At 42.8% G+C, this 14,031-nt stretch overlaps 1 protein-coding gene across 8 annotated transcripts in view; it reads right to left on the reverse strand.

Moving 5' to 3' along the window:
• The window catches only part of zdhhc21 (zinc finger DHHC-type palmitoyltransferase 21), a 252,814-nt gene that overhangs the window by 139,683 nt on the left and 99,100 nt on the right, over positions 1–14,031 (reverse strand). For all 8 annotated transcript variants that reach the window (XR_009445568.1, XM_048528123.2, XM_048528121.2 and 5 more), the window contains one exon: positions 732–870. Coding sequence is in view for 7 of the 8 variants with exons in the window: in XM_048528123.2 (XP_048384080.1) it covers positions 732–870 (139 nt within the window). In the remaining variant the exon portion in view is untranslated. The remainder of the gene's footprint in view (positions 1–731; positions 871–14,031) is intronic.

Consider the following 14,031-nt stretch of genomic DNA (forward strand, 5'->3'; position numbering starts at 1 on the left):
AGGATTATGGACCAAATGCAGGTAATTGGAACTAGCTGATTGGGCACCATGGTTAGCATGGACCAGTATGGGCCAAAGGGCCTGTTTCTGTGCTGTATTATTCTGTGTCTATCCCTGGACACTATGGACAATTTAGCATGGCCAAGCCACCTAATCTACACATCTTTGTTTTGAGAGGAAACTCATGCAGGCACAGGGACAATGTGCAAACTCCATATCAACATTTACCAAGAGTAGAATCGAACCTGGGTCCTTGGTGCTGTGAGGCAGCAGTGCTAACCACTGACGCGCTGTGCTGCTCATTCTGGAAATTGGTCTAGTTTACTACATAGTGCGAGTCTTGTTGGGACGGGGGTGGTGGACAGAGTGATTTGTCAACCAACTGAATAATTGCCAATTGTTGCTATTTGCCAAAGCCAGAGAAGTGACTGCAGGATGTGTCATTTAACAGGTAGAGTAAACAGAGAGAGCGTCATCCCAGGCAGGTTTCCTGGTATCTAGTTCCAAGTTCACCCTCCTGGCCTCCGTGGTATGGAGCATAATAAATTTCTATAGCAACCACAAATAAGTTAAAGTATTTACGAAAGTGTCTGGCATGAATTGATTTATGGCCTTGTATCCTGTACAAACAATATAACTCACTGCATGGCCATAAGTGCTTTTGGGAGAAATATGAACAAATTTGATATTTAACATCAGCACAAGAGGAAAAATTGAAGCAATTTTCTTACCTCTTTTACTTTTGTTAGAGGTTCAAGGTAGTAATATTGGCAGAAATTGAAGAGAAGGGTCAAAAAACTTAGGAATTCTGTGTAGAAACATAGCAGTAGGAAGAGCCAGTGATTGTCCTCTCCAACACAATTATTTATCCTGTGAAGAGATGGTTTTGTATGTATGTTTGAGGGAGAGGGGTGGAAGCTGAACAATACATTCATTTTTTACATTTACAAATATATATAGAATATAGAACCCCTACAGTGTTGAAACAGGCCCTTCGACACTACAAGTCCACCCTGAACCTCAGCGCATCCCATCTGTAACCCACCTAACCTACATATCTGTGAACACTATGGGCAATTTACCATGGGCAATTCACCTAACCTGCACATCTTTGGAGCGTGGGAGGAAACCGGAAGACCTAGAGGAAACCCACACAGACACAGGGAGAATGTGCAAACTCCACACAGACAGTTGCCTGAGGGTGGAACTGAACCCAGATCCCTGGCTCTGTAAGACAGCAGTGTTAACCACTGAGCCACCGTGCCACCCAGTAATTGCTAAAAACTTTTGAACCAAACATCATACAGCAATCAGTTTCCGGACAATGCTTTCCTCAAATAAAGCCACAATTTCTTACAATTGATGCTTCATCACTTGTCACCACATCCATTTGTTGATCTGCAACCTCCATATACAAAGGTAATAAGAAAATACAAGGCAAATAATGGTAGACTGCAAAGTACTTATAGGTAATGTTATTCATGGGATCAATACAAAAGCTTATCTCTTATTCCAAACATGGCTTGAAGCACCAGAATCAATAATTGTAGACAACATGTGTAGGCCAAATTTCAGGTGATCTCCTTCATCCTCTGAGCACTGTTCAAAATTCCATCCTAAACCCTTCAATACTTAAATCATTGGTGACACCACAATGCAACATAGTTTGAATGCTTTAAGTTTAGGAGATACTGGACACAATTTTCCAGGCCCACCTGGAGCATTTAATAAGGTATTTTATCGCTGAGGAATCAAAGATTCTCTTTCCCTGCTGGTGATTCATGTCTTGTTGTTAAGTACTCAAAACCTTGCAGACAGTTCAGGTTTCCTACTATTCATTATGGGAATTTGCTTTGAATTCTTTAGCTTGTCATAAATATTCATTATACTGTAGCCACTAGAGTTAGCTCACAGGTGCAATCTCATTAGCCAAAACAGACAGCAAGTGGGTTCGCACACCCAAGTAGATATGAGATACATCTTGCATAGGGAAGGTAGATTTCTTCTGTTAAGTTTTTGTAAGTACAAAGTTCTTTACTAAGTTGTTTCTTTGCCCAAACACTTACAGTGTAAAGGGTAAAGCTTCTTCATGCTTCTCAGTTCAGAAACTTTAGTCATATTTTCAGTCTGGTTTAGAGAACGTGGGAGTTATTGAGTTTGGTGATGGCCTTACAGCATTTTAATGTTTACTTTGCAAACAATGCATCAGGGACAGTTGCATTTACCAATCACAATCCTTTGACATTTCTGGAAAGATGTAAGGACAAAAACACCAGACTATTTCATTGGAGCCACACATTACAGGCATTTAATTTACAGACTGTACATTTTGCAGGTTGTGAAAATATTATCATGGATAATTTATTGCGAGTTTAAAAGAAAGATGTTTATATAAGATAGAAACGGTAGTGTTCAATGTTGTCTATAAATAGCATTTGTATACAATGTGTAACTCTCGATTAATTAGCTATGGATCTGGGAATATAATGGAATTAAGGTTTAAAAAGGGAAAAAAAGAAGCCATTTTTCATAATGATGGTTGCTTTCTTTTTCAGGTGTGATGTGTTGCAAATTTGGGTAGAGTACCTGTGGAGTGGGGGCAGGAAGTTAGAACTTGGTGTTTTGTAAAATGCTAGGGAGAAAAGCAGTGCAAACTCCTTTAAAAGATGAACTTGCTTTTTCTGTGTTTAGAAATTTAAAATGCAAACTTGTGAGCAGCAGTTTGAAAGTTTGCACGTGCGCAGGCAGCACCCAAATTAAAACATTTGGATCAAAAGGCCGTTAGCAGGCTAATTTAGCCCATCAATTTGAACCAGGCACTTAGATACCAAAACCTATTAAATTTAACTCCAATGGTTTTGATAACATAGGACCAATCCTACAGTAAGAAATATTGATATGTCATCAAAGATATAAAAGAAGCAGGCAGTTGAACAAAACTCCAGAGCTAGTGCCATCCACCACAGTTAACAGTTCTCAGCTCTAGACAGAATCACTAGCTCTAACAGCCTTCTCTATGTCTTAGAGAAAGCACCATCTAAATACCAATGGTATTAAAGGCACAACTGGTTAATATTCCCAACAGGAGAATCCGTGTAGAAGCCATTCCTCACAGAAGGGTCAGTGGAGAAAGCACAGAACATTGTGAAAAATAAGTAACCTGGTGGTAATTTCCACAGACTAAATTTTTTTTTCTGAATATATAGGTAGGACTTGCATTTATTGGAATAGCATACCATTACAATTTTGCTTTAGTTGGAAATAGTAGTTAGAAAGGATTTATTCAGTTTGTTAATAGTTTACTTAAATTATTCACTATTAGAGTTAGATAAATAAATAAATATTTACTTGTTGATTTTAAAGTGAGTGTCATGGATTTATTTTTTATAACCACTAGAAGTTGCCGAAAGGCAGGTTACCTGACTTTTTACACTCTTTTCACAGATTATAGGGTGAAGTGCTCCTCTTTGGGTGTTTTGGTTTTAGTTCTTAGGAGGGATGGTGGTTGGTGGGGGGGAGGGTCAACCTTTGCTTCATAACACTTACCAGTGCAGAGGAGATGTTCTTAACTCTTGCATTGGATGGTAAAGCAGCCTTTGAGACACATGCTAACAGCTGGTCAGAACAGCAACTCCCATCTGACTATATCGTTCTGTGACTAGGTTCCTTCTAATCCACCAGTTAGAATAAGCTCATAGAAGGGCTGCATTGCTATCTTCTGGATTGCTGTATCTGTCTTACCAACTGTCACAACCTCCTGTCCTTGATATAAGTCAAATTTGAAGTACCAACTCAGGGATATGGCTATTCAGCAAATTTTCTCCCTTATTGAGTCATTGCAGTGTTCAACAACTCTGAGCAGAAACACCTCAAGCTGTAGACACATACTGCTGGGATCACACTGGTGTTCACTCGGCCCACAAACTGCAGCTGCAACACAACATCCTTGTTGTCACACTTTTTTGCATAACTTTAATAACCAGAATTTAAGTCATCGTATTAGCAATTCAACGAGTTGCACTACAATGTTAATGTGAAATGTACATCTCCACACAAATCTACAGCCTAGTCAGTTCATATATTTGAATCTATTCTCTTGTTCATAAATTTCCTGCTATTGTGACTTAATTGAAATATTACATTTTTCAGCTTAGCTTTTAGAAAAAAGTCAAAGCACTCACCCAACAATCATTAACCATTTCTCTGTAATATTATGTTGAAATTACTTGTGAAAATACAGTTTCTAACCATTTGATGCACTTGCTGGTCTCACTCTGATTTTAATGTCACTTTTCCTGCGGTTCGCATTATACCCCAACTGTCACTCTACTCTCACTCTGCTGCAAATTCACTTTTCTCCACTGTTGTACTCAATACTTCTATCACATAAACCTAAAATCCAATAGGCTTTTCTAATTGTTCATTCTCCTCCCACCTTCAAAATGATACCTACAGGACATTCATAGAACATAGAACACAGAACATATAGAACATTACAGCACAGTACAGGTCCTTCGGCCCTCGATGTTGTGCAGACCTGTCATACCAAACTCAAGCCCATCTAACCTATACTATTCCATGTGCATCCATATGCTTGTCCAATGACGACTTAAATGTACCTAAAGTTGGCAAATCTACTACCGTTGCAGGCAAAGCGTTCCATTCCCTTACTACTCTGAGTAAAGAAACTACCTCTGACATCTGTCCTATATCTTTCACCACTCAATTTAAAGCTATGCCCCCTCATGCTCGCCGTCACCATCCCAGGAAAAAGGCTCTCCCTATCCACCCTATCTAACCCTCTGATTATTTTATATGTTTCAATTAAGTCACCTGTCAACCTTCTTCTCTCCAATGAAAACAGCCTCAAGTCCTTCAGCCTTTCCTCGTAAGACCTTCCCTCCTTACCAGGCAACATCCTAGTAAATCTCCTCTGCACCCTTTCCAAAGCTTCCACATCCTTCTTATAATGCGGTGACCAGAACTGTATGCAATACTCCAAGTGCGGCCGCACCAGAGTTTTGTACAGCTTCACCATAACCTCTTGGTTCCAGAACTCGATCCCTCTATTGATAAAAGCTAAAACACTGTATGCCTTCTTAACAGACCTGTCAACCTGGGTGGCAACTTTCAAGGATCTGTGTACATGGACACCAAGATCTCTCTGCTCATCTATACTGCTAAGAATCTTACCATTAGCCCTGTACTTTGGCTTCCGGTTACTCCTACCAAAGTGCATCACCTCACACTTGTCTGCATTAAACTCCATTTGCCACCTCTCAGCCCAGCTCTGCAGATTATCTATGTATCTCTGCAACCTACAGCATCCTTTGTCACTATCCACAACTCCACCGACCTTAGTGTCGTCTGCAAATTTAATAACCCATCCTTCTACGCCGTCATCCAGGTCATTTATGAAAATGACAAACAGCAGAGGATCCTTGCGGTACACCACTATTAACTGGTCTCCAGGATGAACATTTCCCATCAACTACCACCCTCTGTCTTCTTTCAGCAAGCCAATTTCCAATCCAATCTGCTATGTCTCCCACGATTCCATTCCTCTGCATTTTGTACAATAGCCTATTGTGGAGAACCTTATCGAACGCCTTGCTGAAATCCATATACACCACATCAACCGGTTTACTCTCATCTACCTGTTTGGTCACCTTCTCAAAGAACTCAATAAGGTTTGTGAGACATGACCTTCCCTTCACAAATCCGTGCTGACTATCCCTAATCAATTTATCTTTTCTAGATGATTATAAATCCTATCCCTTATAACCTTTTCCAACACTTTACCAACAACTGAGTTAAGGCTCACTGGTCTATAATTACCAGGGTTGTCTCTACTCCCCTTCTTGAACAGGGGAGCCACATTTGCTATCCTCCAGTCATCTGGCACTATTCCTGTAGACAATGACGAGTTCAAGATCAATGCCAAAGTCTCGGCAATCTCCTCCCTGGCTTCCCAGAGGATCCGAGGATAAATCCCATCCGGCCCAGGGGACTTATCTATCTTCACCTTCTGAAGGATTTCTAATACCTTTTCCTTGTGTACCTCAATCCCACCTAGTCTAGCAGCCTGTATCTCAGTATTCTCTTCAACAACATTGTCGTTTTCTAGAGTGAATACTGTTGAAAAATATTCATTTAGCGCTTCCCCTATCTCATCTGACTCCACACACAACTTACCACTACGATCCTTGATTGGGCCTAATCTTTCTTTCGTCATTCTTTTATTCCTTAAATACCTATAGAAAGCCTTAGGGTTTACCCTGATCCTATCCGCCAACAACTTCTCATGTCTCCTCCTGGCTCTTCTGAGCTCTCTCTTTAAGTCTTTCCTGGCTACCTTGTAGCCCTCAAGTGCCCTAACTGAGCCTTCACATCTCATCCTAACATAAGCCTTCTTCTTCCTCTTGACCAGAGATTCTACCTCCTTCGTAAACCACGGCTCCCGCACTCTACATCTTCCTCCCTACCTGACAGGTACATACTTATCAATGACACACAGGAGCTTTTCCTTGAATAAGCTCCACATTTCCAACGTGCCCATCCCCTGCAGTTTCCTTCCCCATCCTATGCTCCCTAAATCCTGCCTAATCTCATCGTAATTGCCTTTCCCCCAGCTATAACTCTTGCCAAGTGGTATACACCTATCCCTTTCCATCACTAAAGTAAACATAACAGAATTGTGATCGCTATCATCAAAGTGCTCACCTACTTCCAAATCTAACACCTGGCCAGGCTCATTACCCAGTACCAAATCTAATATGGCTTCGCCCCTTGTTGGCCTATCTACATACTGTGTCAGGAAGCCCTCCTGCACACTCTGGACAAAAACTGACCCATCTATAGTACTCGAACTATAGTGTTCCCAGTCAATATCTGGAAAGTTGATGTCCCCCAGGACAACTACCCTGTCTCTCTCACTCCTATCGAGAATCATCTTTGCTATCCTTTCCTCTACATCTCTGGATCTATTCAGAGGCCTATAGAAAACTCCCAACAGGGTGACCTCTCCTTTCCCATTTCTAACCTCAGCTCATACTACCTCAGTTGATGAGTCCCCAGATATCCTTTCTGCAACTGTAATACTGTCCTTGACCAACAATGCCACACCTCCGCCCCTTTTACCATCTTCTCTGTTCTTACTGAAAGGTCATAAACATGTTATCTCTGGAATAATCCATTGACCTTATTCTCTTTTGAACAGTCCATTTAGTCGATAATGGATCTGTACACAATCAGGAAGGAGAAATCACATTCAAGAGACACAGCCCAAGTGAGAACATAGTTCAGGGAATTTAGAGGCAATATGGGAATTCCTTACAGAGGGGAAGGAATGCTGTTTGTTTGCTCTTTTGGCTCGTAGTTTGAGAGGCCTTTTTTTAACAGGTTAAGTTGAAGCCCAGGATTGGGGGCCAGCAAAAAAGTACATCACAAGAAAATTGTAAGTTCATTAGTAACAGCTGCTAATTTGACAATCTATTATAAATTACTTTCAGATTGAAGGTAAACAGGGGCAATATTTTCAGGTTATGAACTAAATGAGCAGTAGGAAATTGTTAAAATCAAATTAAGAGCAAAGTAAATAATATAGAGATGCAGGGCCAGGTGGTGTACTGTACCTGCATGATGTTGAAATTGGCGGACCCCATTATGGCTCACAGTGACCATATCTGTAGCCAATATTGGTTGCTTGAGGAAGTCCAACTCAGTTGATGAGCTAGAGCCTACGATCCAAGCACTGTGACCCAACAGGGAGGGGGAAGAGTTACATGGACATGCTGATTCGGGAGGCAGACACGTCTTAGATGACCTTAAATTTGGTAATTCATCAGGGGAAGGTGGGTACAACAAGCGAAGCAGGTAGAGGGATCCAAAAGGTAGCCTGTAAACAGGTTTGAGATTTTTGCTTCCTGGGTGGATGAGCGTGGAGTCGTAGGAAGGATGAGCAAACCATCCATAGCATCGTAGTAGAGGGAGCCATTCAAGATAGGCGGAGAAAAGAAAAACGCAAATGTAATCCAGGATTGAATAGTCGGGGGAATAGATACTGTTCTGTATGGCCAGGGGTGGACAGTCCAGAAGGCTGGTGTTTGCCGAGTACCTGGGTTCAGAATATCTCATCTGGGCTGCAGAGGAATTTGGGGAGGAAAAAACTCCGACGTTCTAATGAAGGAGATTGAGCAGCGAAGGCCTAACAGCGTAAAAGCAGAACGAAAAAGGTAATAATCTCCAGATTACAATCTGAGCCACAAAAGATTAGTGTGGAATAAATGTAATAAAATGTGAGGCTGGATGAACACAGCAGGCCAAGCAGCATCTCAGGAGCACAAAAGCTGACGTTTCGGGCCTGCTTGGCTTGCTGTGTTCATCCAGCCTCACATTTTATTATCTTGGAATCTCCAGCATCTGCAGTTCCCATTATCTCTGTGGAATAAATGTGTTTGAATTCATTGGACATTTGCATCAGAAATGGGAAAAGAGGGACCTGTTCCATTGGTACAGGCTCCACCATGCTGGCTCCAGAGTCCTGGCAAACTGCATAAGTAGGGCTATAGATACAGTTTTAAACTAATTAATGTTGGTAGTAGTGGGTGTTTGCGGGTGGGGGAGGGGAGGAGGGTTGTGTGGTGTCAGTGGTATGGAAAAGGTTAAGGGGGCAGAGGGCTCAGCAGTGGTTATTAAAGTTTCCAGAACAAGTATTAGGACAGTGTGGAAAGGCTCAGGAATCTAACTTCAGACACTGCAGATAAGGGACAATTATCAGGAGGGGTGGCATTCAACACAGTCGTGAAGGTGTGTGCTTAAATTCATGTAGTATATGAAACCAGGTAAATTAGTTTGTAGTTCTGATTGAAAGTGGCAGGTATGATGTTGAGGGTGTCTCAGAGAGGGGGCTGTATAAGGGGTGGGAACCATGTGTCCAAGGCTACACATCCTATTGAAAGGACAGACAGAGGGGGTGGGGTTGCTTTGATAGTAAGAATGTTTGAGAGGGAGAAGTTGAAATTAGATGAAACTGTACTACAACTGAGTGAATGTAACTACAAAGACAGGAGGGAGGAGCTGGCCAGAGTTGATTGGAAGGAGAAACTCACAGGGAAGACAAGTGGTGCAACAACGGCAGGGATTTCTGGGGCAATTTGGGAGGCACAGCAGAAACGCATCCTAAGGTAGAAGAAGCATATTAAAAGGGGAGGATGAGGCAACCATGGTTGACAAAACACGTCAGGGACTGCAGAAAAGCAGAAGGGAGAGCATACATTGTGGTGAACATAAGCGGGAAGTCAGACGATTGGGAAGCCTTTTAAAAACCAGCACAGAATGACTTTAAAAAAAAGCAATGAGAGGAGAAGATGAAATAAGAGGGTAAGCTAACTAGGAATAAAGAAGATTGCAAGAATTTTGTTAGATATAGAAAAGTTAAGAGAGAGGTAAGAGTGGACATTGGACCAATGGAAAATTAGGGGAACAAAGAAATGGCAGATGAACAGAATGAGTACTTTGCATCAGTCTTCATGGTGGAAGATACCAGTAGCACACCAGAACTTCAAGCAAATCAAGGGACAGACGTGACTATAGTGACCATCACTATGGAAAAGGCGCTAGAGAATCCGAAAGATCTGATAATGAATAAATTATCCTAGCCAGAAAAACTACACCCCGGAGTTCTGAAGGAGATAGCTGAGGAGTTTGTGGAGGCATTGGTGGTCATCCTTCAGGAATGGCTGAAGTCAGGGAGGTTCCACAGCACCAAAAAAATGGCAAATATAACACCCTGTTTAAGAAGTGAGGATGACAGACGACTGGAAATTATAAGCTCCTTAGTCTGATCTTTGTCATTGGTAAGATTTTGGAGTTCATTATTAGGGATGAGGTTGCAAAGTACTTAGAAGTACATGGAAAAATTGCCTCATCAAGGGGACGTCATGCCTGACAAATCAGTCAGAATTCTTTGGGCAAGTCATGAGCAAGTTAGACAAAGAAGAGTCAGTAGACATGATCTATTTGGATTTTCAGCAGGTCTTTAACAAAGTGCTGCACAGGAGGCTGCTAGGCAAGATAACAGCCCCTGGGCTGTCTGTGTGGAGTTTGGATTTTCTCCCCGTGTCTGCGTGGGTTTCCTCCGGGTGCTCCTGTTTCCTCCTACACTCCAAAGAAGTGCAGGCTAGGTGGATTGGCCATTCAAAAATTGCCTGTAGTGTTTAGGGACGTGTAGATTAAGTGGGTTATAGGGGTGTTTGGTCTGAGTGGGATACTCTGAGGGTCGGTATGGATTTGTGGGGCCGAAGGGCCTGTTTCCAAGCTTGTAGGGATTCTATGATTGGTGTTAGGGACAAGGTTCGGGCATGGATTTGCTGACTGGAAAAAGGTAGAGAATGGGGATAAAAGGTCAGATGGCACCAATGACAACTGGTATTGTTGGGAACACATCTACACACATTACCTGGACGATTTGGATGAAGCAACTGAGCACATTGTTGTTGTGTTTACTGTGTTTGCAGATGACACAAATATAGGTGGGGGAACAAGTAATGATAAGGAGGTAGGGAGGCTACAGGTGGGCTTGGACAGGCTTGGAGAGTGAGCAAGGAAGTAGTACACAGATGTAATTAGATTCCCTACAGTGTTGAAACAGGCCCTTCGGCCCAACAAGTCCACACCACTCCTTGAAGCATCCCACCCAAACCCATTCCCATCCTCCTATAACCCATACACCCCTGAACACTACGGGCAATTTAGCATGGCCAATCCACCTAACCTGCACATCTTTGAACTGTGGGAGGAAACCGGAGCACCCGGAGGAAACCCACGCAGACACGGGGAGAATGTGCAAACTCCACACAGACAGTTACCCGAGGCTGGAATCGAACCTGGGTCCCAGGCGCTGTGAGGCTGCAGTGCTAACCACTGAGCCACCGTGCTGCCCTAAATAATGTAATGTAATGTAATGCAGCATATTGTTACGTTGTGCACTTTGGTAGGAAGAATAGAGGTGTAGACGATTTTCTAAATGGGGAAAGGCTGTGGAAATATGAAACACGTAAGGACTTGGAGTCCTAGTCAGAAGCTGTCCTATGGCTGACATGCAGGTTCTACTGGAAGTTAGAAAGGTGCAACATTAACATTCATTTCAAGTGGGCTAGAATGCAAGAACAGAGATACGCTGCTCAGACTGTATGAGGCTCTGGTCAGACCACATTAGGAATATTGTGTGCAGTCTTGAGCCCGATATCTAAGGAAGAATGTGCTGGCCTCAGAGGGTGTCCAGAGGAAGTTTACAAGAATGATCCCGGGGATGAGTTACTTGCCATATCAGGCATGGTTGCGTGCTCTGCGTTTGTCCTGGGTGTTTAGAAGGAGAAGGGGATCTCATTGAAACCTAGAAAACACTGAAAGGCCTGGAAAGAACATAGAACATAGAACACTACAGCGCAGTACAGGCCCTTCGGCCCTCGATGCTGCACCGAACTGTGAAACCAAACTGAAGCCCGTCAAACCTACACTATTCCATTATTATCCATATGTTTATCCAATGGTCATTTAAATGCCCTTAAAACTTGACGAGTCTATTACTGTTGCTGGCAAGGCATTCCATGTAGAGTGGTAGAGAAGGTGTTTCCACTAGTGGCATATCCTCAGATTGAAGGGATGACCCTTTAGAACTGAGATAAAGAGTAATTTCTCCTGCCAAAGGATGGGGTTCATCTGTAGAACTGGCGGGGGACAGCTATGATCGCCAAGCCATTGAATGTATTTAAGGTTAAACAGGTGATCAAGGATTATGTGGAGATGGCTGGAGAATGAGGTTGAGAAACATGTCAGCCATGATTGAATGTTGAGCAGTCTCGATAAGCCAAAAGGCCCAGTTCTGCTCCTTTTATATCATGTGATGGCTTCCTTATCACAAGATCATTATTTTGTTATTCACCTGTGAGTCATGGGTGTCACTAGCTGGGCCAGTATTTATTGCCCATCCATGGTTGCCTTTGACAACTGAATTGTTTCAATCCATGTGCTGTAGTTAGGGAAGGAGTTCCAGGATTTCAACCTGTTGACATTGAAGGAACAGCAATATATGGGTACTATGGTGGCTCAATGGTTAGCACTGCAGCCTCACAGTGTTAGGGACCCAGGTTCGTTTCTAGCCTTGGGCGAATGTATGCGTGAAGTTCTCTTAAGTTCTCTCCATGTCTGCATGGATTTCCTTCAGGTGCTCTAGCTGATTCCCACAGTCTAAAGACCTGCAAGTTAGTTTCCCAGAGTGTAGTAGAAGAGTGGGTCTTTGGAGTTCAGATGCACTGCAGCAAGCCTGAGACAGAGCTGTTTGCCAGGGAGCATGGTGGTCTGTTCAAGTGGCAGGCAACTGGAAGCTCAGGGTCTTTTTTTAAGGACAGAATGTCACACCATATTGTGAGCAGTAGAGTAGACTAGATTGAGTGAAGTGCAATTGGAGGGGAAGGTGCTGTGAGGCTGTGGAGGATGTGTGGGAAGTGAAAAAGGAGTGAACCAGGGTGAGTAAGAGGGAACAGTCCCTATGGAAGGCTGACAAGGGAAGAGATTGGAATATCATACACATTCTCCTGCAATTGCAAACACCTGCCCATTTTCTTTCTCCCAACTCAACACCCAAAGCCCCAATCACACCTTCCACGTGAAACAGCAGTTTACTTGTCTCAACCTAGTCTACTGTATGCGCTGCTCACAATGTGGTTTCCATTACGTCAGGGGAACAAAGTGCAGACTGGGTGTCCACTTTGGAGATCACCTACATTCTGTCGGCAAAAAATACCTTGAGCTTCTTGAGCTGCCACTTCAATACTGTGTTCCCTGGCCAACATCAGTGTCTCAGGCTTGTTTGACTGCTCAAGTGAAGCTCAGCGTAGCCTACACTTTTTGTATTTTTGTTTCTGATTTCCAGCATCTGCAGTTCTTTCAGTTTTGGAGAGTATTATATCATAATCTTTTGACTTGTACCTTGTAAATTAGAACATAGAACATAGCATATAGAACACTACAGCGCAGTACAGGCCATTCAGGCCTCGATGTTGTGCTGACCTGAAACCAATTGTGGACAGGCTATGGGGAGTTACTGCTAGATACTAAACTAGATACTGGTCTTGTGGCCAAAGTAGTTACATGACTTTTTCAGAATGAATTTGTTAGAGTCTTAGAGTCCTACAGCATGGAGACAGGTCCTTTGACCTAAACTGGTCCGTGCCAACAAAAAAAAAGTCAAGCCCACTAAGTCCATTTCCCTGCACTTGGCCCATATTCTTCTAAACCTTTCCTGTCTTGTCCAAATGCCTTTTAAATGTTGTTTAATGTACCCACCTCAACCACTTCCACAGGTAACTCATTCCACATACGTACCACCATCTGTGTAAAAAAAAAATTGCCTCCCAGGTTCCCATGTATTTTTCCCCCTTACCTTAAACTGATGCCCTCTTGTCCTTGATTCCCCAACACAGAGAAAAAGACTGAGTGCACTCACCCTAACCATGCCTCTCATGATCTTAGGGAACAAAGTGTAGAGCTAGATGAACACAGCAGGCCAACAGCATCTTAGGAGCACAAAAGCTGACATCCAGAACCTCAACCCGAGGGCCGAGACTCTTCATCAGAAAAGCTCTCGTGACCTTATACACTTCCATAAAATTCCCCACTCAGTCGATTTCTTCTGCACTCTTTCCAGTTTAATAGCATCTTTCCTATAGCGAGGTGACCAAAACTGAATACAGTACTCCACGTGCAGCCTCACCAACATCATCTACAACTGCATCATAATTTCACAATTTTTGTACTCAGTACCCTGCCTGAAGGCCAGTGTGCCAAAAGTTTTCTTCACTGCCCTATCTACCTGTGACTCTACTTTCAGAGAGCCATACACCTAAGCTCCAAGGCAACCCTCTCTTCCACTACACTTCTTAAGGCCCTACCATTCACCCTCCCACCTGGATTTGACTTTCCAAAGTTCAAAACCTCACATTATCTATAGTAAACTCCATTTGTCACTTC

Source organism: Stegostoma tigrinum, chromosome 3, assembly GCF_030684315.1.
Source record: "Stegostoma tigrinum isolate sSteTig4 chromosome 3, sSteTig4.hap1, whole genome shotgun sequence".
NCBI lineage: Eukaryota > Metazoa > Chordata > Chondrichthyes > Orectolobiformes > Stegostomatidae > Stegostoma > Stegostoma tigrinum.